The following is a 27761-nucleotide window of genomic DNA, read 5'->3' on the forward strand; positions in this document are numbered from 1 at the left end:
TTAATATGAAGGCTTTAGCTGACAGGCAAAATTCACTAAAAGAGAAACTTGTTTTTTAACAAAACCAGGACACGTATCAACGCTTCTTTTATGATAATAAGTACATATTGCCTTAAGGGAGGACGGTCAGGTCAAACCTAGCCCTATTGTCCAACTATGAATTATAAATCTCAAACCCCAAAAACAACACACTCATGGGAAATAAATGTTTTTGCTTTTTCCTTACGTTTTTTTAACAAAATACTCTGTAAATCCTTACAACTTGTATCATTCATAGCAACAGCTTCCTCAAAGAAAAGCAAAGCTCTTGACTATCCTAAAAAAAAGCTGCATCATTTTGAAGTGTCTTCCTAACACATTCACCAATAAATTAAAATACCGCACCTGCAGCCAACTTCAAATAATTTTATCTCCAGTGTGAAATATTGGCCACAATAACAACCACGGCAAAATTATCACCAGTTTCAACTGGATTTGGTTTTCACGCAGGAGCTCCACCTGTTGCAATGTGCCAGGGGAGCAGCTGAGGGAGCGGCCCCGGCACAGGGGATGAGCATCGCGGTGCTGGAGGTGCCACCAAAACCCCAAGCGAGCAGGATCCAGCCACTGCTGAGCCATTCCAGGCTGGAGAACACGAGCTGGACGCAAACAGCTCAGACTGCAGGAGAAGGAAACCCTTGGAAAGCAGAGAGAGATGTTCAGTGAATCGCTGTAACTCGCTCTGCAAAACTTCGCACCAAAGCCAGTCGTGTTCTGCGCCCCAGGAGCTCCGGGCGCTCCCTGAGGCATCGCCACCAGCTGTCCTTCCCCCGCTACATTGCCCCTTTTTGCCTCTTTTCCAGCCATTTTTTCCTTTTCCAGAAGGACAACAAACCTACCAAGGGGACAGACTCACTCCCCTCACTTTCTAGCTCTCCAAATCTCAGTGAAACGCAGCGGCACAAAGAGCACATCCAAGAAATGTTCAAGTTTGCATGAAGTTTAAAAAGTTTCCCAGGGCTCCCGATGGACAAAATTCCTGTTGGTTCCAAATGGAAAGACCAGATCTCTCCACAACACAGCCTGTAAACACGAAAACCCTGTTAATAATGTCAGAGAGCTGTTCTGAATCTCCTCCATCGCCAGGCAGAGCACGCATGCCAGGCTTAACTTCGATCTTCCATAAGGGGGAAATTTAAGCCCAAGCGTTAGCATCACACACATCTCAAGAGCACAGCAAAGCCCACTTTTCCACCGATACAAAGGAGAAATTTCAACTTCAAGACTTAAAAATGCTGCAGAGCACAAAAAACGCTTCATTTTGAAGTCACCCTCCCAAAAAGCCCAGAATTATAAGTGTAATAGATGCTGACCTCAGGAGCACATCCAAACCAGGACAGAGAAAGGAGGAGATTCTTAAAAAAGGAAGAAATCAGTCCAGCACAACTCTGAGGAAAAGACAATGAGGAAAGATGATGATTTATTGCTTCTCAGCTCGGTGGTGCCTTTCACTCAGGGACACCAGAACAAAGAGACGTGTCTCACAAGCTGCCTGCCCCACGGCATCTTGAGTCTTTTCAGAGCCATAAAAGCCAAAGCTTGGAGGGTTTAAGGACAAAGTCCCCTTTGGCATCTCGTCTGGGCAAGAGCAGATCCCCCCACTCCTCCGCTCCCACCCCCGGGACACGCGGCTGCCCCAAAACCCAACAAGCTTCCCACAAATTCCGTTTTCAACAAACGCCACCGCTATCAAACATTCTGAACGTCCCATCTTCCAAAAAGATAAGAGACTGGTGATACTTCACGTTTCTGCAGCCAACAGAATAGTTCTGGATGTTGTTGGAAGATTTGGGAAAATGTTATCAATAACTTTTGTTCTTAAAGTATAAACCACACAGAAAAAAAGAAAAAATTTAGCATAAAAACTTTTAAAAGCTTCCAAGTGCTCTCCAGGGTAGTCATTAGAAACTACTTAGGTAACAGGAGGGTGATAACAGTGAGTTAATGCAGCGTTAAATTAGCCCTCCTTCCATGCAGAACTTTAAGTGACAGAGGAATCAGTTGGGAGGATTTTTATTTTATTTTTTAAATAATGAAGTTAATGGATTTCCTGTTTTTAGCTCTGTGGGCGGCTGTCATTTTGATCCGTATATACTGTATTTAATTACTCTGTCTTAAAGTAAGGAAAATAATTTCACCTGTGTTTGTAGGAACTCATGGGCACCAGCATCCCTCAAGAGTGGCCAGCAAGGCAAGAAGAGGATGCAAGTGAGGGGTATGTTGTCTCTGGAGATGGGGAACCACAGCAGCTACTGCTTGCTCACAAGACATCTCAACACCTCAAACCATCCCCCAAAATCCTCCCGTGGCCACCAGCCACCAGCCCTGTGCCACAGCTCTTGGTGAGCTGAAGGAAAGAGCGTGAGGAATGTGTCACAGCCAAGAGAAGGTGGTGGCTTCCTCAGGTTCCCCACCAGCCTCCTCCAGGCACAGCTTGGTTGGTGCTGGGCCCCAGGACAACCCAACAGGGGTCTAACATCTCCTCTGGATTCAACTCCTGCAGCGGGGGATTCACCTCACTTTCCCCATAACAGATTATTAGGATTAGGGTCAATGATGGCCATCAATAAATGTTGACAAAGATCAGCAGGATTTAGGCTGGACACAAAGATGGGGGGAGAAGAAAAAGCTGGGCATCCTGCAACAGTCCACAAATCACATGCCACACAGAGGACTTCATAAATTACATGGGAAGTGATGGAGGGGACCGACTGTGAAACAAGATGTTGAAGAACAGAGCTGGGAACAGACACAGAACAAAAGGAGAGGCCAAGGACAAGTGATGCCACCATGACCAGGCGACACGATCCATTCAGTGCTGGTGCTACATGTTGCATTAGGGCGCAGCAGCATGTTCTGCAAGGTCTGAGCGTTCCCACTCAACAAATTCTCAGTGCAAATTCACGCTGATCAGATGAAAAGAATACACGATGGCACAGCCAAGTGCACAGTGTCAGGAGCTTTTGGCTAAAAAGAAAATATGCAAAACCAGAACATACCCAAAGGACAAGAAAGGCAAAGACTGAACCCTCACCTCCCAAACCAGCAAAATTGATGTTTTCCTCCCAGCACTGATCAAGAGCTGATATGGGCCTGACTGAGTCAGAAGAGTAAGTCTACTCCAACTTAAGGTCATGCTGGGATCAGCATGTGGGAACTCTGACAGCACCCTGGGGCTAACACTTCTGGAAAGGTCATCTTGCAACTTGGCCTTGCTACAAGTGGACTCTTTCAGAAATGGAACAGGAGCCTCCAAGCGTCTGTGAGAATCAGCATCTTATTCCCATCTGCAGGGCATTCTGAACCTTGCGAGGACCTGCAACCAAGGACACAAGGGTCCTCTAACTGATAGAATGACACCAACAAGGGCTTTGGAAGGTGTAGCTGAGTTTGGAATACCAAAAAACCCTTTTAATGCTCATCTCTTCCAGGTCAGATTCCTTCTTACTGTGCTTATTCTCCACCAAGAAAGCCCACAGATGACGTAGAAAGCCAGCGATTTCCACCTTCTCAAGCAACCTGTTGAACACATTTTATCTGTTCCTTCTGGACAGGACCCCTGCGGTACCGTGCCATGTGCCTGCAGAGCTAAATTGCTAAAAACAGGTGTCTGTTGGGTGTTAAATCCATCTCCAGGCTACTTTGGCAGCTTAAGAAACCATTAGCAGCTGTTAACATGGTTAACATGGCAACATTGAGCCTCACGGCTCAACCAGCTTGCTTTCTTCACTGCTTCAAAACTATCATTCCCCACTTGCACACTCAAAGCAAGAACAAATTAAAACCAATACCATGAAGGCACCTGGCGAGCTATTTTGCTAGCAGACAGATGCAATTCTCAAAATAAAAAGTGTATTACACAAATTTTTCCTGCTGTATCATGTGAGATTCCCATCACGTTTTAGCCTCATGCAAGCACATGTTTTAGCTTCAATGTTTGCAGGAGATGATAAATACTCACTAAGGGATGACTCCACTGGGCTTCCCCATCAGTTTGAAGTATACCTCATTTAAAATTTTCTCTGCCTCCCTTATATTTTCATAACATAGTGCCTTTAAAGTATAGCTTGTATACGGAACAGGGGGGAAAAAAGGCTGCATAGCTCATTAACCTCTAAACAGATACATCCACCCAAAGCCCCAACAGCCACAGGCCACAAGAGTGATAACAAAGGTGTAATCTCAACCTGGTGAGAAGACCATGAGCAGGTTAGGATCAATTTTTCAGTTGAATGTGAAAGGTCGTCATGGTGCAGGAGAGGAAATACAGGTCTTGGTGGTAAAAAGGAGTCGCAGAGAGCACAATCTTGCATGTTCGCAGGCACATTGGTTCCCAACGGGTTGCTCTTACCAGTGCATGGGCCAGAGACACCAGCCGTGGTCATGGTCCCACCACTCCGCATGACAAACGCTCATCTACACACAATCTACCATCAGATGCCTATGGAACACACACAGCAACCACCCAGGAGGCACCATCAGCCCCATGATGTGGAGCAGGAGCTGGTGTTTGGACAGCCCAGATCCCACCAACCACGTTCATCCAAGGAAACCACAACAGCACTCAAGCCAACAGCCACCAGGATGGAGATGAATGACCACAGGGCCCACGTCCTTCAGTGGTGATGAACTCCAGAAACTACTTTAACCCACACATGGAGCTTTTGGTTACAACCCTGCACCACCTTTTACACTCAAAACCTTAAAAAATAAGCCAAACCAACCAACCAAAAAAAGCAGGATACTATTTACACAAGACAGCATGAGAAAACCACTGCAGTACAGCACCTATAGTACTAATTTTCTGATCCTAAAAGGGGATTTGCTGTGTCTGGAGTGAGGTTATGTTTTAGCATCACAGTGAGATAAGAAAATGGCTATTGCTGTGTTCTTTAGGACATCCCCTCTGTCTGAAGTAACTAACTCTAATGAAGCCTCGGTGATGTAAATCACTGTAATTCAGGAATGGTTTAATCCAGGCACTTTTTAACGTGATGAGCTCAGAAGTGGCCAAAATGACTAACGGGACCTCAACACCCACAGCTTTAACCTCCAGGAACAAAGGAAGAAAGAGGGAGCGGGAGGAAGGAAGGCCGAGCGCGGATCTCAGGAAATCAAAAAGCTGCTTTCAAAACTCATCTGATTTTAAAGAGATCCGATGGATACGTAGGAGGAAGCCGCAGTTTTTTGGCAATTACAGGACAAATGCCAAAAAGTCAATGGCGTTGGGAAGTTGTTCTTTCCCTGCACAGTACAAAGAGATGAGCAAACACACAAACAGGCAGAAATGCTGATGGTCAGAGACATGAACTATGCACCAAGGCTTCCAAGTTCCAAAACCTCCCTGTTGATACAAAGAAAGAAACGGTTTAGATCAACTATCATTTAATTCAGTGTTTGAACAACTAAACTAACAGATGATACATTGAAAATTACAAACAATAAAAAATCAGAAATACTTCAACAGAATGAGTTTTAGAACAGCAAATGGATCTGTAAGGGACCGTTTGGATGATCTGCAGGAAACATTAAACCTCCAACGTGACCGACCTTCCCTGGCAAATCTCCTGCCGCGTACAAAGGACAATTTACCAAAGCAGCAGAAACAAAACCCACCCGTTGGAGAAGCTGGTGTTCTTCCCATCATTACTCATTTGGAAAAAAAGCCAAAAGTGTCCTCTGGACACCTTTAAAGCCAACCCGTTAATGGATTTCAGAGACAGGGAGGGGAGGAGGATGCAGCCTCCACAGGACACAAAACACACCCGGCCACCTCGAACCAAAATCCGCCATTTCCAGCTTAAACAAAGCTAATTAAAATGCTGCACGCCTAATGTCAAGATTTCAGATGATGACCTCTCCACCTCATCCCCCAGAAACAGGCACAATTATTAAGCAGCACATCAAAATCATAACATTTTATATATATTTTTTTCTGCCACAAGGCAGCCCCAAACATTGCCCTAATTTTGCCTTTTCCCTCTACCACAGAAATTCACCGTCATGATCAAAATATCCATCAGTCTTCACCAAGATACACTGAGAGGAGACAGAAAAATAATTGCAGGAGTCTTAAGATCTCAGGTCATTTCTTTAAGCTCTTTTCTCAGCCTGCCCTAATATTTTACTTGCTCTCTACTCATCCAGAGCAGCTTCCACCACGTCAAACACCAGCAGAAAGCAGCTCAGCTTACAACCTACAAAATAACAAGAGTAAATACCTCATTATAATATGCATCTAAACTATAAATTTATACTTTAGCTGATAAAAAAGGTAAATATAAATCAGGTTTCTGTTGAGGAACGGCCAGATGTGGCGCTCATTCAGCGTTGCTCTTATTAACGTGCCATTCGCTATGTTTCCTCGCCACATGTGTAGATATTACTTGTTAAACTTCAAAATCTCAGACGCTGGCAAGAGAGCCGGAGACAGACACCCGTACAGATCTGAACCAGCAGCTGGGACAATTACCGTGGATTCCATTTTTAGGAATAAGCAAGTTCCAGAGTGGTAAGAAAACAAAAAGATAAAGCAACACAAAGCAGGGTTATTTATTTTGACAGCTGTGGGTTTAGCTGGTTTAACTGTTTGTGATGGTTCTAGAAGAAACCCTGAAATCCACTTTGTACAAAGAAGGAATCCTCAGGAATAGCGGCCGGAGAGGTGACGTGGCCAAATGGTGGGTTTTGGGGCTGGGGACACAGTAAAGGGCTCCGGTGGCCACGGGGGTGGCCAGGGGGTTTCGGGATGCCCCGATGAGTCACCCCCACTGATGTGGGGTCCCTGTCACCTCCCCGAGCACGAACAGGCAGATGTGACCCCAAAACCCGCTGTCTGACCCCAAGCCCTCCTGGTTTTGTGAGGGTGGGTGTCAGTGGTGGTGACAGTGGCCACGGGGTACCTGCCCGCCCCCCACTGCCAAAATTCCAACAGGTGTCAGCACCCTGCGAGCGAAGCACCCGCAGCAACAACCTGGCTTTGCTTTATTAGTTTAAAATAAATACGAACACGCTTCTCCTCAGCGGAAATTAGACCTAGCAACACTGAGCATTCAGCATTAATATATTCCAAATATTTAACTCCTATTCGCCCGAAGGGCACAGTAAATTACCATTTCTCGGTCTTTTTATTTCCTGTGCCTGAAAACAGGTCTTACCCTGATGAACCTCGTGTGCTCCAACACAAAGATGCAACCACAAAGGAAAACAATGAGGGAAGGAGAGGATGAAAACTTCCAAAACAACCTCAACATTTCTTACCACAGAAGTAACAAGGACACATCCAATGTTGAGTTTGTTTCTGCATGAGCACAAATTCCTTAGTAACCTCCTTTTTTTTCTTGAAAACATTGAAACTAGAGGAAAACAGACCACTTTGTATGTGTTTTCATAAGCACTTTCTATTTCAGAGGACTTGTATCTTTGCTCTGATATCCACCAGTAGAAGTTCCACAGATAACCTAGGGCTTCCAGGACTTAAAAACTACCAGATCAAGTATATTGTTAATGACACAGCCACAGTTAACTGGCATTAACTGCACATCTTCTATGAGAATGATCACTGCTAATAATGCCTGAAGAAAAACAAGGTTCTCAATTCCTGGAAGTTATGAGCCACCCTATTTTTTTGGAAAACACTACACATTCGTTTTATGGTTGAGAATGCCAGCTGGGATAAATTACTCTTATTTGCCTAATCTTCCCCAACACTTGGAAAAGAATGTATATTTTTCTTTTCTGGCTATTTTGCAATACTGTTGCCTACTATTGAACAGTCAATATACATGCTAACAAAATATAAAAATAAAAATATTCCTCCAAAGAATATTTTTGTGAAAGGAAACTCCCTGAAGATCCATTCTCGGCTCCCAAGGAGACAGAATTCAACCTCAAACATGGCAAAAATGCCAGCTTAGATATTAATTTTATACTAAAAGCAAAACTATTCTTTAGCCTTTTGGCAAAGGTGGAGCCCTGAGTCTGAACACAGAGTCATTGCTCACGTATAAACATGAGCAGCACATGGCTGGCATCTATTAGGGTTTATAATTACCACAGTAAATTAAACAGCATTGCAGTGTTGTTCCTTAACCCATCCTGAACCACTGCACACAAAACACCATGTACTTTGTGTTTCCTTTTTCCACACTTTGCTGTTAAATCCGGCTAAACAGAATTATTCGGGTAAGAAACAATTTATAAACAGTAATAGAGCAGAGCACAATGATTAAAAGGATAACAGTCTATGTAAACACAATTGTTTCTTTACCAAGATACTCAGCAAAAGCAACACAGAGGTCAAAGGAGGGTGATTACAAACCTGAGCCCTAAAACCAGTCAGTTTGGTGCCTAAAAACAATCGTGGGCAAACGCTTCATTTTCCAATTTTGCTGCCACAGAACCGGCTGCGCTGCTGACCCGTCCTCACCATCCCCTCCAATGCGGTTTCCAAGCCCAAATTCACCCGGGACAGGAGCAAATGTTCTTGAAGAGACCTGAGCAGTCACGCTCAACTGTCAAGAGAATCATTTGATGGGAGAAATACCAAGGGAGCGATCAAGAAAATCTTGGAAAGGAAATTAAAACAGATATATACGTTCCGAAAAATTACAACATCCACTTCTAACTCATGTTAGCTGAAATCTATATTTACCCACGGCAAAGTAACTGTATAATTGCACTCTACAGAACTGACTATGCGAGACTAAACGTGTCGGGAAGCCTCTGGTCTTCCACAACCTGCTTCAGGCTGTGCCGGTGCCTCAGTTTACCTCCTCTCCTGTGTCATAGAATGGTTTGGGTTGAAGGGACCTTCTCAGCTCCCCCAGTGCCACCCCTGCCATGAGCAGGGACATCTTCACCAGCTCAGGTTGCTCAGAGCCCCGTCCAGCCTGGCCTGGGATGTCTCCAGGGATGGTTCATCCACCACCTCTCTGGGCAACCTGGGCCAGGCTCTCACCAGCCTCACGGGCAACAATTCCTTCCTCACGTCCTTTGGGCCTGGTGGCTCTCACGATAATTCTGATGCCACCACACCCAGCACCAAAGCGACACAGACCTGCTCCCGCGGCACCGGCACATCAGCAAGTTCAGAACTGCAGGGATCTCCATTTCTTGTTTTCTCCCCCATCCATCAAACCAATTTCCCTTGACAGAGAATCAAGTCCACTTGTTATTTCTGTCCCCGGGTTTGCAGCCCCCAGCTGCAGAGTCTGGAGAACTGCTGCTGCATCCACAGGGCCAGGGAAAGGGATGGAGGAATCCTGAAGCTTCTAACACAGCAACATTACAAAGCAACAGCTAATGTTTTAAGCCTCACAATACTATTTTTATTCCTGTCTACATCCTGTAGTCAGTAACAAAAAATAGCAATGAATACAACCCTAAAACCAGTCCCATCTTTCCTCTCCTCTAGCCAGGAAATCATTCAAAAAACACAATAACAACAAACACAAACAAACAAGAAACCCCGTCACCGCACTCACAGGATGCAATCCTTCATTTTAAATTGTCCAACTAGTCAACTGGTAACGCTTTTTTTTTTTTCCTAGAAATTCACTTTTAAAAGCGTCAGCCCTTTCCCTGCTCCATACAGTTCCCCACAGACATTTACTACTTATCGCTTCTGCTATAAAACTGTTTGCAAATTAATTCTTGGAGGTGTTCAGAGCAGGAATTTCGCACTGTCTGTGACCACAGATTTTGGGTACAGATTCCATAGGGTGCGGAGCAGCCGGGTCACAGCCCAGCGGTGCTGAGCAAAGGGTTTGCACGGCCGGTTCATCTCCTGCCGCTCGTGCAACCTCTGTTCACAGTCCTGATCCAGGTCACCCCAACAAAATCACTCTCCCACCCCTCCCACAGGTCCTGCATCACGTTTTTCTGTTGGGCATCCCAGCAAACATCTACCTACAGCAACTCCAGAACGATCCCCCTGTGCCCAGCTGCAAAAGCCTTCCTGGTAAAAGAGGGGAGAAGAAAAGCAGCACGTTTTCCCACAAATATCCCCCGAGTTCTGCTGAGAAGCTGCCAGTTGGAAGGATTCAGCAGTTCAATGATAACACAGCAGCGTACAGCGAGCTTCTCCTTCGCCCCTCGCAGCCAGACACGGTTCTGCTGCCGGCAACCTGGGTGGTGGGTTTCCCACGTGTGTGACATCAAAATTCACTTGCGAGGATATTCTGTAGCATATAATTAGAATTTTTGCTTCTAATTTGAAGAAGCGGCTTTTTACATTTTCATATAAACCGCTGAAATCAACCACATTAAAAAAAAATCACACGGGATAGTGACAACTGATATTAAACAGCTATTCACATATGTCCCAACACCACAAGCCTCGTACACCCGCTCGGCTCTCCCCGCTGTAAAGAAATCCAAATGACTTCAGTGCATAAAATGAACCATATGAATTAATCACTGGCTTTTCTGTCCTCACTCTACAGCGTTATTAATTCAGGCTGAAAACGCGTGTGCCCCAGAACAAAGAACGATCCAGCAAGGGAGCGTGTAGTTCGTTAAGCATTCAAAGTAAAGCCAACCTGGAAATGCAAAATAGCAGGAACCGCTTGGGGAATTTCCATATAAATGGTTATCAATACCCCAAAGCGGGGGAAAATATCCTGCAACTGCTTTAATGCTGAAATTGCAAGTGAATGGAAACAGCTCTAAAAGAGTCGCTCAAAGGATGCCTTATTTTTATCGATAAAAACAAGCATCCAGTCCTTGATGCGAACTTTCAAACATTAATGGGAAACTTGTCAGTAAAGCTGGGGGCTGAAACTCTGAAAAACTGGAAACACGTGTGAAGGGACCCGAACACCAGCACCGCTTCCCCCGGTGATTTATCACCCACCGGAGCCCGCGATGCGCTCAACCAGCACAGCCCTGGGTGGAAGGGAGAGAAAATGTATCATCTAAAAACCACTTGAAATGTGGTAAAGGAACCCAAATCAATTTTAGAGCATCCGCGTTATTTGTTGAAATAATTACTCTATAAAGCAGCCAATTTTTAAATGTTGCTGTGCGCAGTAAAGTTTTCTACCAAATAAATTACTCTTCTCTCTAATAAACGTAATACTGCTCAGTGGGGGGACACGGCTGCAAAAGTGACCACTTTGTTTCACGACAACTCACATAGGAAAAGAAGCTGCTGGCAGCCCGGGATTTAGGAGTGAAATAAAACATGTGAGAAAGATATTCATGTACAGGATAATTTTCCAAAGAGAAAGTGCTGACCCTTGAAGAGTGGCATGTGTCAGGAGTTTTTTAATGTGATCTTACTTTAAACTCGCAGAGGAGAAGTTCAACACGCTGCTGGTAACCGTAAGTTAGAGTTAAAAGGTATTCAATAAAAACGTACACTGATTTCTTCTAGACATAAATCCAAAAGGTAAGATTGTGCAACATCAGTACTTCATATTTAATAATAACAAACAGATGGGAAAATATTATAATAAATTATTCTAACTGTCTAAGCTGCGTGCCAGAAAGTCTTGGCCAAATTCCCCTGCTTAACTATCTATATACTCTTTTCAGTGCACAGATTGCAGAGCTCTCCATGTTCCTGCAGGCTGAAATCCAGGCATCGAGCTACTTTCTTTTAAAAATAAATAAATATGCGGATGAAGTCACCGTCTGAGCTGCACCGCGGGCTGACAGCACTGCGAAACGAGAGCGAGGATCCGACCCGACGAGCTGCGCCGCACCACGACGCACGAGGAGCCGCCGCACCGACCGCAAGACCCACGAGAAACCCCCAAGGACGTGGATTTATCTTTGCTCTGAGCTCTGCTTCGCTCCTGTATCTGGGGGTGAGTTTTAATGCCCATAATGACATAGCAGATGGAACCTCCTTGGCTCTGCAGCAAGGACACGGGCAAGACAGCACTGAAATCCCTCCAACTCCCTTCCCAAGGGCTCCACAACCACCACAGCTGGAAATCCTGGAGCCTTTTAGGACAAAGATCTCGGTGCTGTGCCTGAGACACACAGGAGGGTGGAAATGGCCATGGGGCGATGCTGCTCCACACCAGCCCCTGCCCAGGCGATGCTCCCGTGGCTGCTCCCACCTCTGCCACCGGTATTTGGGACAATTCCCCGGCTGGTCCCAGGTGGGTTAACCTCCTGCTGAAGCCTCGGGATGAAGTGACACACATTTCCAAATAAACATCAATTCCTGGAGCTGGATTTTCTGAAGCTCGAATTTAACGCGTGTCACCTAACGCATCAAATCCTGATATTAAAGTGTTCTCCTCTTCCTTTCCCTGGCCATTAGCTGCCAGGAACATCTGTTTTAAAAGCTGAATAAGCCAGAAGAGGTCTTACTAAGAAGTAAGCCATGTACATGAGAATGTAATACATTTATCAGTTAAATACAGAGGACCCTCTGGGTAATTTTTCAGTGTCTCCAAGGGAAGCGGAGCAGCCCAGCATGCCAGCTCTGTGCTGTGCTTCCCTGCAGGAGATCCAACTGCACTGACACCATTCCAGATTTACACCTGGAATCTAGCCCTTCTGTTTACCAAACTGCCTTGGAAAAAGAAAATATATATTTATATTTATACATATACATCCTGGCAGCGTTTGCCCCATGACAACTGGCGACAACAACAGTGCAGCGCGCTGGTGACAGCCCTTGTGCAGCTGCGGGGCCGAGCAGAGACGTCACACGGGGGAACCGAGCTCTGCCATGTGCGCCAGCTCTGTTCCAAAATAACGGCATTACCTCAGCAATCCCAAACAAGCGACAAGAACGATTTCCCCATCGGCTCCTACCCCTCATCCGTCACCTTTCCCATTGCTCTTTTCCCCACGAGAAGCCTTCCTGACGTCTCCTCCCTCCCCTGCACCCAGATTGCTCATGGCTTATTTATTACACAGCTTGTTTATCTCCCCCTCCCAATCACCCTATTTTGGGGCATCATCCTTGCTCTCTCACCCCTCCCACACAGAAGTACCACCCTATTTTTTGAGAATTTCAGGCTGACTTTTCCCCTGGGTACCACAGCTAAGCTCCCGGGCAGATCTCCACTGCCTGCAAGTTCAGCCACCCTGTGCCAGCCCCAACCCCTCTTTGCAGAGAAGCAAAGAAAATAAAGTCCCTGTCTTCAGAAAATAAAGTCCATATCTTGGGTGGTGACAGCCGAGCAGGCTGGAGCTGTAGGACTTATTCCTGCATTTACCATTTCCCAGCCATCCCTGGAAGCCGTCCCCACGTGGGGATGCAGCCAGCCCCAAGCTGAGCAATTCTTGTGCAGAGCTAAACCTCAACCTAACCCTCGGAATTCCTGTCTATCCTACTCGCACAAGCAAAGGGTTCCATCCCATAGGTCTTCCAGCCGAGCTCCAGGTTAGTTGCTGAGTTGGACGTGACCCAGAACAGGTTGGACACAAAGCAAAACAGAAAAATACCCCGTATCTCCTCCCCGATAAATGTTCAGAATAGATGGCAAAACAAGAAGTAACCTCACAAACCTCTACACCTCAGCTACCTGGCTCCACCCAAACCTGGGCTGTTTAGTCCAGTTTTAATGGCGGTTTAATCACCTAATAGCCTGGAAGCATAGGATAGATATCAAAACCCTGCTGCTACAATAAAGCACTGTTATTTTAGGCACTGTGCCTTAATCAAGTAGCAGCCTCTTGCTTTACACGAAGGTCTGAAAGCACCTTGGAGAAAGCCCCATCCACACATGATGTCGAGGGAAAAGGACGTGGAGGATGCAGTTAATACAGCCCGGGCTTGTCCGTCTCCCCACGCCAGGCGCAGACCCTCGGGGACCGACCACCTTCCACTGAGCGAGAAGAGGAGCCGCGTTCGTTCTTCCTGATGATAAATCACAGCATCACACAACCTTCCTCTTCCTCCTGGCCGGCGCCCTCTCTGGCTCTGCTATTTGCGTTTTCTCCTGCCATTCAAGGGTTTTCCTAGAGTAACTATGACCTGAACAGATAATTTTGGCACACGTACAGGCACCTCCCCACACAAAAGAATATTAAAATACAAGAGAGTTGCAATAAAAGCACCAAATGCTCTGAATCAAGACACGATACCCAAAGTACAGGAGAAATTTCAGCACTGGAAACTGCAGGGTGGAATTTACTTTGAAATCCTGACAGTTATCTCTTTTGACTAACATAAAATATGTACCTTGGCTCCCGCTCACTTCCTATATAGGACTGGGAAGAGGATGGCTTAACGCTGCGGTTTCGCCCAGTTTAGAAACGGAAAAGAAACCCATGAGAAAATTATTTCGCCAGACTAAAAATAAATAAATGAATCAAATTTTTTAAGAGTTTAAGGGAACATGGTGGACGCAATGAGGAGGCGGTCAGAAGTATTTGGCTAGGTAGCTTTCTCCTTAAACCAAAAATGATAATGTAAAACTGGAATACCCAAGCACTAGTACAGTATTTGAGAAAACACAGCCCCCGCTCAGCTGTGTGCTGAAGCGCACGCAGACGCACCAGCTTCGACTTCTGTGCGAAGTTCAGACGATGCTCAAGGAAGCAGTCAAATCCCATGAAGTTTACAAAGACACAGGTTTGAAATGAGGATAAGTCATTAAACATTTTCTTCACACAATTCAGTCAGCTTGCTCACATTTAAACCCAGGCAAAGGCAAGGAAATGCGATGTTTCTGGTTGTTACTAAGCCTTGATTTGATCTTGATTCTGCTCTGAGGTGCTGCACAGTTCCCTTGTTTTGCACACACAAACACCCTAATGCAAACACACTTTCTGCTCTAATAAGTGCAACTGTTCTCCAAATCTCTCTGAACCGTAACACACTTTTCTCTAATTTAAAGATGGCAAGACAAAAAGATTTGCGACAATTTCAAAAACGTTGACTTCGTTTTCCCGATCAAGAAATCTGTCCAAACCAGTGCGCTCCCACGAATAATCTCCATTTCGAGGAAACAACATTTTTGGACAAAGGAACGTTCAGAAGAAATCCATAGACGGCTCCATTCATGTGGTTACTCACTTTTGCAGCAATTTCTGCGAAGGCAATGAGGAGTGACAGCCCGGTCCCTGCCCAGGGAGATCAAGGCGTCCGGCACTTAGAGGAAGATCAAACTTGACCTCTGGCTCTCGCTCCATTACCCAATGCCGGGACTTCCACCAGTCTTTACACACGAACACAGAAAACGCAATAAACTTCAAAACACAGACTTGTGAAGATGCGCACATGCTTCAAAAAGGGACTCTGCCAGCAGAAATACATTAACCTCTTTAGCCCTCAGCAGCTATATATCAAATACCCTTAAAAAGATGACTTAAGAGAAGGAAAAAATAATCCTACACATCACTCCTCCCAACAAGAAAAAAAAGACAAAAAGAATAAATGAGAGCACACTAGGATACATGTACTGAAACTGGCCCTTTGTTTTATTGGTCATGTCACTGGATTTTAATGCATGGCCAAAAAAATGCATAATGGCTTTAAATGCATGGCCAAAAAAAGTCAGTACCAAATGCGAATGGGCAGGAACACCGAAGTGTTTGTCCTCCTCCCATCTCCATCGCGATGCTGTCACTGCTGCCTCCACACCTGCGGCTCAGCTGGTGGGATTTTGCACAGAGACATTCAGGGGATGGTGCAGTTCTGCTGATGATTCTCCAGACTAATTGCTTTTTACATACTATGACTTATTAACACAGAAAACAAGATCTAGACCCTCTAACCTGACCCAAATTGCAGGGCATTGCTGTTCATCAAACACCCCTGATGGAAAGCATCCAAAAGCCGATGGACTTCCACTCAAACTTCCACACTCTGGGTCAACTCCAGAATACAGGAAGGATGAAGAATTACCCAGTAGAGTTGGGTTCCTTAGGAACACATATTCTCACTGACCTTCCTCAGAGCTCCACACACAACTTCGTTTTGCTGCCCAGTCCCAAGACCTCAACCCTTAAATTTGTATTATAATTCTATCATACACCTGAGGAACAGCCAACATGACCCACCATCCCTAAGAATGATGCTCCAAAACTTTACATTCAGAGCTGTAATCATCCTCTATAAATAACTGCCATAAAACTTTCATGTGATGCATATCAGGTCATTTGAATGGTTAACCAGACTGCATGTTAGAAATGACAGTGTGGTTAATGAAAAATAAAAACAGCAGCAGTTCCTTGGATGTCCTTTGGTTTATTATTATTATTCGGGGGTTATTCTGCACATCAAGGTTTATTTAACTTCAGAAAAATAGAAGAATAAAAATAAAACTTGCTCTCCCATGCCAGACTTGCCCTTTAGATAGGAACATGGCTTGAAACAATCCTGCCCGTCTCTCATCCTCCTCCCATCAAACGCCTGGCGGTACCGCAATGAATTTAAGCAGCGCCGTGCTGAGCAGTCTCAGGCTGTTGAAGCCAGCGCTGCCGTGGAGCTGATCCACTGTTTTCACTGGATTCTCCCCAACTTGTCTTTCTCACTAAAAATCAGAAACAACTTTACTGCCTGTCTCCCACTTTCGAGGCGTTTTATGCTTTTATCCCCTAGAGCTGCCTGCTTTCTATGGGGTAAAACCAAGTACATGGGCTGTGCTGACTCTTGGCGTTTATGACAAGCAGCAGATATTCTGGGGACAACAGGGCTGTCGTTACTCCTGCTCGGCAGCAACAGGCTCACAGAATCACGCTCGGGATCCGTCACCCGCGGTGACACAGGTGAGCACCACGGCCAGGAGGGACCGCTCAGAAGCGGGAAAACCAGCAGTAACCCATAAATGAGGTGAGGACACAAAATGTCCTCTGCAATTGCCTAAATACTTAAAAAAAACGCTATTTCAAGCAGTTGTCTGAGTTCCGTTTGTAAAACTAGAGCAAAAGGAAAGAATAACTGCATAGCGTAGTATTTACAGAACAATTTTGCGGCTATTGTACAAGGCTGGCCTTGCTGAAAGACTTTGCTCCACTTTCGCAGGGGGAGAATTCCTGCTTTTGTGCAATTAAATAGGATAAACCAAAAGAGGGAGAAGCAACAAGTCCCAGCAGTCGGTGCAACTGCGGGTAATGCACAACGTGAGCAGGGTCAGAGTGCTCAGACCTGCCTGCTTCCCAATTTCTTTTAATTTCTTTTTAAAGAAGTGAGCTGGCACTTTCATTAACCCCCGGTTTGTTTTCACTTTCGCACAGGAAGCCACAAGCGGGAAGACTGCACAAACAAGATTTACAGAAAGGCTTAAGAGAAATCCAGCTTAAGCTCAGGACAGCAGATAACAGAGACACTAACGCCAGGAGAACAAGTGCTGGTTTTATAGAGCACGCAAGTGAACTCAGCGCCGGTACCAAACCGTTCAGGTGTATCTGTGAAGAGGTGCACTCCTACCTACTTATAGCAATTAAAGTTAATCAAACTGCATTGATTTTCTCCAAGCGCAAAGATGGCCAAATTTAAAATAAATACCCACACATATAAATTTTCTCTTATTAAGAGTCTCGTCAAAAGCATAAAAATCTAAGCAGACATTAATGCAATTACAGCAAGCACATTTAAATCTTTCCCATAACAGAGGGAAAGCACCCAGAAGGGGAAAAACACATTTCAGGAGGAAATGCAGAGGTTACAAAGCTTTGAATACAATACCCTTGCTATTTGCCCACAGATTTGCAAAACCAGAAGCTACGATTAGAATTGCAAATGACTACACCTGCTCCAGCCAAATGGGGCATTGAAGCTCGACCCAGCAAGAGCATCTGATCCTAGTGCAAAGTCAAGGCAGCGACCAACCTTTGACACTTTTTGGGACTAATTTTAACCGGAACTGTAAACCTCCTCATAACTGGCACCATGCATAGTGCAGCGCTGCATTTCTGCCCCACCAAGAGCTAAAAGCTCAGCCTAAGCACCACAGACTGAAAGAGGAGCTAAGTGTCTTGGTCACACCAACAACAGATGCTTGTGATCAATGTCCTTCCAAACTATGGGAGACAAGGATCCAACTTCTCTGCTTTAAAACTAATATTGGAAGAAATTTAATTTAATTTAATTTAGACAGTGCATTTATGCAAGTCTAAATCCAGCAGAGCTCCACTCTTGCTAGTCACCCAGTCCAACTCGCCTTTTTCGGAGGAAACCTCTGCCTGCAAAAAGCATTTTTGTTTGTTTCCTTTTTATTAAAGCCAGGACAAAAGTCAGTCACAAGAGCTGTGGAGAAACAATTTGCTTAGGGAAAGGGTTTCCCAGTTTCTGCAAGACCAGCGTTCCCATTCCACCCACTTACATTCCTGTATTAAGAGAAAATAAAATCGCATCCGCAGGCCGGTCATCGGTTACACAGGTCGACATTCAGGCAACGTGGCAAACAGCTGGGAGAAAATTACTTGCATGGAAAGATCTTGTTGGAAGAAGTTATGTGCTCATTCTAGCACCGTCATTTACATCAGTCCTTGTTAAGAAGTATTTTATCCCTTAAAATCATTTGCATAATTGCTGCAATCAAAGGCACTACTTTACAGTAATAACTTTGATGGCAGATTTTTCCTTAAACATTCTTTTTAAAGGTACCTCCCAAGGCTGGTGCATCCATATGCCAGTAAAAATAAAGACAGGAGGTGACACTCGGGAAGTGCATGGTTCAAAGAACCAGTTGCTTTTTGGTTTGTGCTTTATGATGCTCAAAATGCATCCCAGAACCTAAACCTTTGTGACTCACACAGCAGCCTTGTTGGTACGTGAGCAACTCCCTTTTTTTTTTTTCCTATGAATTTTGATATTTACTATATGTAATCTTATTATGAGAGAATGTAGCCTCTTTGCAGGCTAGAATAAGGTCTTGGGAGAGTCTACATCTCCTTCTTCAACTTGCCTTCCCTCATTACAGGTTAGCAATGAAAATCATAAAACCTGTCAAGTGCATTCAGTACATACATCAGTGACTCCCTGGGTGACGTATCATTACTTTGGAGATGCACCATTAACTCATGGATGGTCATTTTGGCAGCCGGACAACAAAGAAAACCACCAGCAAAACATTAAATACAGCTTACAAGTTTTGTATTAGCTCATGCCCTCAGCTCAGGAGTTGCAGACATGTACAAATAGGCAAGCTACTGTGCTAAAATATATATATACATATATAAAATATAACTAAGTCCCTTCTCCAAAGCCTTCGTGGTTTCAGGCGACATCGCAGGAAACCTGGACGAGCAGCAAAGCACATGGATGAGGAGGGAACACCTACAAGATTGCTAGTTGCTCAGAACTTTTGAAGTATGGGACTTGCTACAGCAATTTTCTTAAAGAGCAGGAGATCTGGGCTGCTTTTCTCAGCTGAACGGAGACATGAGGGCAAGAACACAAAGATAATGGCTACAGGGCTTTAGTAGCACTGCAAAGTCTATTTTTTAAGATGGGGAAGAACCACTGGCCCACTTTGGAACATAAAACGTGGACTTAGAGCAAACAAGTGAAGATCCAATGGGAAGTCAGTGGCAGACACCACCTGGGATTTCCACCCTCCAGCTCCTGCACGTTTTCCTCAGGTCTGTGTTCTCCGGATAATGCAGCGTCATTTCAAACCGCAGCATGTTCCACCCATGCAGCTGCATCACCAGCTTGGTCCTGGGATGCTCCTCAGGGGAAGATGGACCAGGATCCCAGGATCATCGTGGTTTTCTCCAGGTAGGTTCCACATCTCATCCATAGGGCAACAGCAGCCGAGGACTTGGGGGGAACATTCCCACTTAATTGAGGTTCTCAAACGAGTCAGGCCTGAACGAAGGCACATTGCCCTTTAACGCAGGTCTAATTACATTAAAACAAAATGCTTTCGTGAACATGGAGAAAGGCTGGGGAGAGAATCAGACAAGCTATAAATTAAAGCAGAGGATATGAATACCATGCAAGCTGCAGTGTTGGGGTTAACGTGGGTCTGGAAACAGTTTAGTGAAAACCTGGTGTGGCTAAGGGCCAGCTCTGAGTTTAGTTGCTTTGGGCTAATCGTTTCCTTCAGGCAGGCTACTCTAGCACACTAATAGGTTTTAATAAAAACTTCCAATTGGGCCAGTAAACCCCTCATTAAGCTGTTTTTAAAGCATGAATTTAAGAGCGGCGAGGGTAAAAGGTCACGAGGAGTATTTAATTCACAACGGCTGGCAAAAGGTGCTGTTGTGATTGAAAACACCAGAGTTCAAGTGTCCAGGGCCACATAAACATCCGACTCTGTCACTAGACCTGGTTAAGTGACAGCTTGAAAAATAGATTTAATAAGACAGAGAGAAAAGTTTCCCATTCTTACACGAGAAACAGGAACAGCAGATCACAATATTAGCCAGGAACAGGAACGGTCGGTGAGGAGTCCCATCCCTCCCTTCTCGGCTTGGGGGGAGGATGAATAAATAGCAGCCGACGGCCATCTGGGTGTTCAACCCCGCGGTGATTCCCAAGGGCTCAGGAACGCTCGTGCGGCGGCTCCGTGGGGTCTTCTGCTGCGGCCACACCAAAATTCTCCAGGAATAACACATCCCAACCCACCTCCTGGGTCCTGCTGCCGGTGTCTGTCCCACACGCCATCTGTAGAGCAAGGAACCACAGGAACAAATGCCACCGGGTGCTGCCGTGACACCGACGTGCTGCCGTGCAAAAAGGCAAATCTCCGCCAGCAAATTCTCTTGCACGTGGGGACCCTCACACCCACCACAAAGACATCTGCAGGAATCCAGGGCTCAGCTCTGGGCGCTTTTCAGACACATCCCCATCTCAGTACACTTTTGAACTAAGCTTTGGACCTGCACTAGTTTAATCTTGGTCTTTTCAACTTACTTTCATTTTCTTCCACCATTGCTGCTCACCAATATAGTGCAACTAATATGAAAACTTTGCCCCTTCCTTTGAAACAGAGGAGAAACATCTCAATCTCGTACAGCAAAAGCCAGAACGCCAGCTGTGCACTCTAACATTTCATTTTATGTCAGTTCACATCTAAAATTCAAGATCCCCGAAGACCTTTTAAAATAAAATCCTCCTCGGAACAATTTGCATTGAAGTAAAGAGTGAGGATTTAACAACTAATGGAGAATTACGTACACTCAGCTCTCAACTTTTTATTCTACTCCTAATCAAAACACACTTCATCTTAAATTCTGAGATGATGGATACAATATGAAATTTGAGGGCAGGCATAGGTACAAACTAGATTACTTGCTTATTCCATGTTTACAGACAATGGGAAAAAGTTAGGAGTTTAATTCAACAGTCAGCGATTGTCTTCTCTCTGTATCAAAATTAACAAGAAAGTTTACTGTAAGAGGAAAAAAAAAAGCTCTTACTTTTAAAATGTGCTTCTAATTCTGGCTGTACAGTTGGCCTGCAAAGAGTGCAAAAGCAAGGCTCTCTGGAACGGTCCCCAAGGAAACATTTGCTTTGGCTCCAAATAGGACACTTTTGTGCATCAAGAGTCAAATAAGATCAGCTGCTTCTCAATCCTTTCCGTTTAATGATCCCATCGATAGCCGAAGGGTAAACAGACGCATTTCTGTCGTTTCTGGGAATCCAGATTGCGGCTCCAAGAGGAATCCAATGGCCACAGAGGTGACGATGCGGAGTCAGAACCTCCCTGGACAGTTGCATCATTTCCTCACACCACACCTGGATTTTCACCCTAAAGAGACTGTGGTTACTCCCGGGATCTTCGCAGCCTTCCCGGCGCTCTGCTTAGCTCCCCGCTCTCGTCTCATTCGACCAGTATCTCAGGACACACATCGGGCTGTCAAACTGCCTTCTGAATGTCTGGCGCTACTGAACACAATATTAAGGCAGAACAGAAGAAAGAGGTCAAGAATGCCTGTAACAGAGCATCGTTTCTTTCAAAGCCTCTGTTAGAAGAAAGATAATAAATCACTGTATTAAATCAGGCTTCCACTGGAACAAAACACATCCTTGGAGGTATCTCAGCCAGAAGCATCATCAGGAACCACTGCTCTAGGAGAGCGCACCCTCGCTCAGAAAGGGTCAGGAACAGCAAAGCTGTCAACACCACAAATCCCCTGAAGCAGCTTTGGTCTCGTTCTAAGCCAGAAGAAAAGATGTCCTTAATTTTAAAGAAGGATAAAATAACAGGTTGATCTTGCTGGTTCTTTCTTGTCCAGACACCACAGCTGCAATCTTCAGAGAGGGGGGACCCGCAATTTCTGAGCCAGGACCAGGGGTTCTGAGCTGGGCCAGCTGGCCCATGGTGGCACAGACAGGTCACCAAGGCACCTAGAAAGGGGCTCCAACAGAGAAGGCCATGAAGGGAAGCCCCTGGAACAGCAAAGCTCAAGGAGGAGATTTAGGCAGAGGATGGAGTTGTCATGGAAGGTCAGCTCTCCAGGAACAGCCTGGCTGCTGGCCCTGCAGGTGTGCTCCACTGAGGAGAGGCAGGAGCTCCATCCATCCATCCATCCACCCATCCTGTGCATCCATCCATCCATCCATCCCCGAGAGGCCCCGCAGCCTCAGCTCAGCACAACCAAAGCGACCCAGCGTACTCCAGCCGACGTGCAGCCCCACCAGAGCATGGACCCCGCTCAGCAACCAGAGCCCTGCACGGCCAAAAACGGGGAGAAAAGGGACCATCCAGCACCCGTGTCCGCCTCCCAGAGGGACCTCGCACACCTGAGCTCTGCCCTTCAGGGGGAGCAACATGATGTCAAACCCGCCGAAACACACCATGCTGCACCCAACTTATACCTGAATAACAACAAATAAAGGTGAGAAGTTATTACAGCTCGTCTAATTGCAGAACAGTGCTGGCACCCGCTCCAGGATTTGCATTGTGGGGAACCTCTTCACCTTCCAAGGATAAATAGTCCAATGCGGCCGGTGCTTTGGGCTGCGAAAGCTCTTGCACGGCCGTTTCACAGCTCATTCCCTCAAGTGAGGAGTGTTTTTAATAACTGTTACCTGACAGGAGTAAGAGCAAAGAGCAGAACCTGTGGCAATACCAGTTGATCCCATTTGGCCTAACAGCTTGTTGTTATTTCCAGACTCCGGAGTTCTTTAAAATTCATAGGGACAGCCTGCAGTTTTAATAGAGGCTACCAAAACCCATCCTAAGATGTATCAAAAAAAGCACATTTCCTGGAGGGGAATAGGAAACTGTCAGTATTTACAAAGATCTCTCCAGGATTTTCTTTTCTTGTAAGATCTTGCTTTGAAGTAGATGCTACCAAAGAATAAGGCTTCCAGAGCTCAGCAATATTTAATGTACTTCTACAGCAATGGATGACAATGTTGTTGTTTCAGCTATATTATAACAAAAATATTGTGGTTTTCCTGTATTCTAACAAAAGTAACTCCAGATTTACATCTCATTCATCTTACTCAGAAGTGGCCCTTAAGCCAAAAACAAGGAAGGGAGAGACCCTACTGCGTACAAAGGACTCCAGTCATCCTCACACTTTCCAGTTGGGACATAAAGAAAGGCCAAAGGAAGATAAAACATCACTTGCAAAAAACAGTTTTTCTACAACCATCAGTGAGAGCGGAAAACATACACAGAAGATGAGCAACTTGAGTTAAAACCAAGCTGGGTGTCCTCACTAACCCAACCAAAGCGTGGATTCGTATCATAAAGTCCTGCTGGTTCAAATATCCACATTCTATTTGGAAGAATCATCTCAAAACACACAGGTGCAGGTTCAATTCTCCATACTCCTCTGCCTCTCCGCTTGGTGAGCACCAGCTCAATGATCCCACCTGCGCTAACACAGTACGTCCACTTACAACTGATTAAAACAATTAATTGGTAAATGAGGCGATGGATGCAATTCCCTGAAGCAGCAGCATCCTCAGTCATTACTTTTGCAAGCCTCTGTCACACACTGACATGAATGGACTTTAACTATTTTCATGCTTTATATTAGAATAACCAAATTTCTATTTGTGACTGGCTGGTGACAACTTGGGAATTTGAATCCCCTTTTCACCCATGCAATGACACAGCATCATCCTCCTCCACCCACAGCACGAGCAGCCGGCTGATGGGAGGAGAAGACATGACCAAAGAGGCTGTTTTAAGGCATCACACCATGGCAGCACTGCCCAGAAAATCAGAAATACACTAGCAGTTTTCCTAATATTTCCACAGAGTGAAATGTTTTCTTCTGGGATTTCTAACTTTACTTTTAGAGTCCAGCCATGAGTCGGACTAACTAATGTTGAAAAAAACCACAAATCTGTACAAAGCACAAACCAACTTTCCAGACCTCCAAGGGAATATATCTGTGCCTCACACCAGTGGAACTGCAGATAATAGGAGTAAGAGGTTCTCGACATTCACACAAACTCACAGTGGAAAGGGAGCTGTGATTCGGGAGGAGGGGGGTCCCCCTCCAGGGACGTCCTTCAGACCTCGCTCGGTGGCCTCAGGCTTATTTAACTACTCGTCTTCAATGTCACCCTCCAAACGATGCTATTGGTACTTAGCCAACCCTTCCACCAATTCCCCTCCCAATTTACAGAATTGACACCAGTTTTCCCTTCCTTATGGGCATACGGGCAGAAAAAAGAAATCAGTAGCAGGGAATAGAGAATTGAGACTTCAACATTTGACAGAGAAAGATAAGAGAAAGCTAGAATAATGTAAAAGCTACGTACCCACAAATGCATCAACTAATTATTACTGCAGATTTTTTCTCACTTTTATTCACTTACCAAAGGAATACCTGCAAAACAAAATGAAGAAAAAGCAAAACAATTAAAATCTCAGTGGATCAACTGTAGGAATCTATGCCTCATGTTAGTTTTATTTCAAACTCCCCATGTTATGAGATTCAAAACATATCTGTTAAGGGGTACGGAAACACACCTGAAGCATGCAACATGTACTTTAAAGGCACCAAATGGGAAACTGCTGCTACCAGGAAATGCAAGAAGAGTAAATTCATTAATTTTCCCCCCTTTGAACCCAGGAAAGTCCAGCACCGTGCCAGCCGAGCGCTGGGCACTCGACGCTCCTCCATCCTCAGGAACAGTGACACACACTCACTGCAGCATTTCTGCCACAATCTGGTGCATCACTTAACTTGCTTTATTAACTGGTCTTCTCACTGAAATTACCTTTAGCCTTAGCTACAACATAGTGATTTTCAGTAAGATTATCCATTCCTATCAGAAATAAAACCTAAAGGTTAAGTTTTAAGCCGCTGCTCTTCACCAGCTGGTGTTCACTCCTGTTACTGCTTCAGTCCCACATCGGGGCTTTATTATTAGTATCTGCAGCACATTGCAATACACTAACAAAAAAGAAAAGATAAAAAAACCATGGAACCCCAAACCAAGAAAATACTCCAGGCCTTTTGGAGATTTTCAGAAAGATTTGCTCTTGCTGAAAATGCCCTGAATAGGTGTGCAAATTTTACACTTATACATAGGTAGTTTCAATAGTTCTATCATCCATCAGTCTGAATATTTTACTACATATTTAACAACAATTTCATAGAGGGCTACTTATGTAAAGAAAGTAGTAACTTTAAAACACACAGCAAGTTCAGCTTTCTTAATAAAAGTGGTTCTTTATGAAGATATCTGTCATTAAGGGCAACCTGACTTCGCTGTTCTCCACCACAGTTGTGGTGCAGCTCAGCACAAACTTGTACGAATTATTCCCACTCCTTGGCAGAAGTTAAGAACCCCCTGAGGCTCATTTAAAACACACACACAGAGACACACACGAAACGAGGAATTAATAAAATATTGTATTCTTCTGAACCACATTAAGTTTTCTGACGTGTGTCTGTTGCTGATTACATCAATCTCAGCTCCGTAACTTGTCATGTGATGACAGGCAAACACTTGTGAATTTATTTCTCTGAAGAAGCCTGTGATACAAATGCCAAGGAAACCAAACCAAACGGCCCACTCCAAATGCATAAAAGCAGCAGGGCTTCTGGCAGGGATTTTATTTGTTATAGGTACAAACAGGCAGGTACCCAATTCCCCCAGACTTCAGGTTGCAGTTTGGAACCTAATGACCCTTTTTTGCTTTTCAAGGTCCTCTCCTTGCTTATACACAGTAAACAGAAGTGTTTCTTTTTAAAATGGATTTTTTTTCCCCTACTGCCTGCCTTGCCATTTGAAACATTACCCACAGATAATGACAACTAAAAACATGCGTTTCATTTTGTGGGTTTGGGGCTTTTTGGCAGATTTCAGAGTGACTTTTGAGCTGCACATTGTCAAAACCAGAAATTTCGCAAATTCAAAGTATATTCCATTCGGAATTTCTAAATCAAATTAAAACGTGATGTCATTTCTGTTCCCTGTTTGGAGAAACAATGTAATTAGCCATGACTTGTCATCAGAGGACAAACTTCATGTCACACTTCAAGAGGCTGCGAGTATCATCTGGGAATCATAAACATCATCTAATATTTGAGTTAAACTGTTTTCACCACATCGTCATGCTGACTAATTCTAGCTCAAGTATATTCCTGGAAAGCAAAAATTGATAATAAAACATAGTTTAAGCATTTAAGCACATCACTCCTGATGAAAATACATGGAGCTGAGACGGGTTTGAACATGTGGATCTGCAAGAGTCTCCAACCCAGGCGTGGGCATCACTGCACAAACCAACAGGGACCTCCCGAGCCGACCCAACAGAAAACACAACCGGTTCCCTAAACATCCTTTTTTTCTGTTTGCAAAGTATGTAAGATTATGGTTTCTATTTGCTCAAGGGGAAGGAAATGCAGATCAGACAGACCTGCTCACCTACCCCATAACTGCACAGATCATTTAATGCAACAGCTGTCTGGGACAGGGACTCCTCTGGTAAGTCTGTAGAACATTACATGCTTCTAAGTAGAATTTGTTAGTAAATAATATTTGAACAGTGACAGGAACTCATACCTTTACATTGAATGATGCTTACTAGGAAAATATGAAAATCTACGTTTATAATTAAAATATATAATTAAATCAAAAACAAAAATCTATATTTATAATTTAAAAAGAAAAAATGAGTCCTACCCACCATCCACAACCCAGCAGTGCCCAACAGCACAAGATCCTCCCAGCTAAACTGATTTCCAGAGGCAGGATCATTCCCTGCTGTATCTGGTGCTAACAGCTTCTCCCACTGATCTCTGCAGAGAACATCCTCGAGGGAAAGTGAACCCAGATGTCAACTTTCATCTCCATTATGAGTATTTCTTGTTGTCTGGGTTGTATAAATTGGGATGGGGGAAAAGCTATTTGGGTAGTACAGACATATTTCCAATTCTCCACCAAGACATGGCTCCAAAACCTGCTCTCCACAATGGAAATGAGGCAGAAGCTACACCATGAGGTGTCATTTCCCTATGAAGGATGGAACCAGGACATATTAATCATCCCGGTCATCCTTCCAGTACCTGTCCAGACAGAGGAGGAGGGAGGGAACCATCTCCCCAGGAGATCCCATCACCTCAGACGGCAGCAGGGAGTCTGACAGACGCACAACTGGCAGAGCAAAGAGCCCCCTTCCAAAATATAGTGGCAGGGAAAGCTGGATGAGCTGCCTGCCATAAATCCAGGGATTCCACTGGGGAGGAAGAAAAAAGGGCTAAGCATGGAAGTACAGAAAATGTGGGAAATCCACCTGCCCCAAGACAGGACTGACCATGTGAGAATCACCTCAGACAGTGATGGAGACTCCATCTCCCTCTCCAGGTGTTCAGCCCAATGTTCCTTCGTATGTATAATACATTTAGAAGGCTTTTCCTTACATCCAACCTACCTC

The 27761-nt window shown here is 44.8% G+C and overlaps 1 protein-coding gene across 5 annotated transcripts in view; it reads right to left on the reverse strand.

The window, feature by feature from the left end:
• LMF1 (lipase maturation factor 1) overlaps positions 1-27761 on the reverse strand; it is a 180574-nt gene that overhangs the window by 131248 nt on the left and 21565 nt on the right. For 2 of the 5 annotated variants that reach the window (XR_010466377.1, XM_005504541.3), the window contains exon 3: positions 24692-24702. The exons of 2 other annotated variants lie outside the window; for them this stretch is intronic. Coding sequence is in view for 1 of the 3 variants with exons in the window: in XM_005504541.3 (XP_005504598.2) it covers positions 24692-24702 (11 nt within the window). In the remaining 2 variants the exon portion in view is untranslated. Of the gene's footprint in view, positions 1-24634; positions 24656-24691; positions 24703-27761 lie in introns of those variants that run through there. One more of the 5 variants, XM_065031274.1, reaches the window with a different exon arrangement.

The sequence above is a fragment of the Columba livia genome, chromosome 15 (assembly GCF_036013475.1).
Source record: "Columba livia isolate bColLiv1 breed racing homer chromosome 15, bColLiv1.pat.W.v2, whole genome shotgun sequence".
NCBI lineage: Eukaryota > Metazoa > Chordata > Aves > Columbiformes > Columbidae > Columba > Columba livia.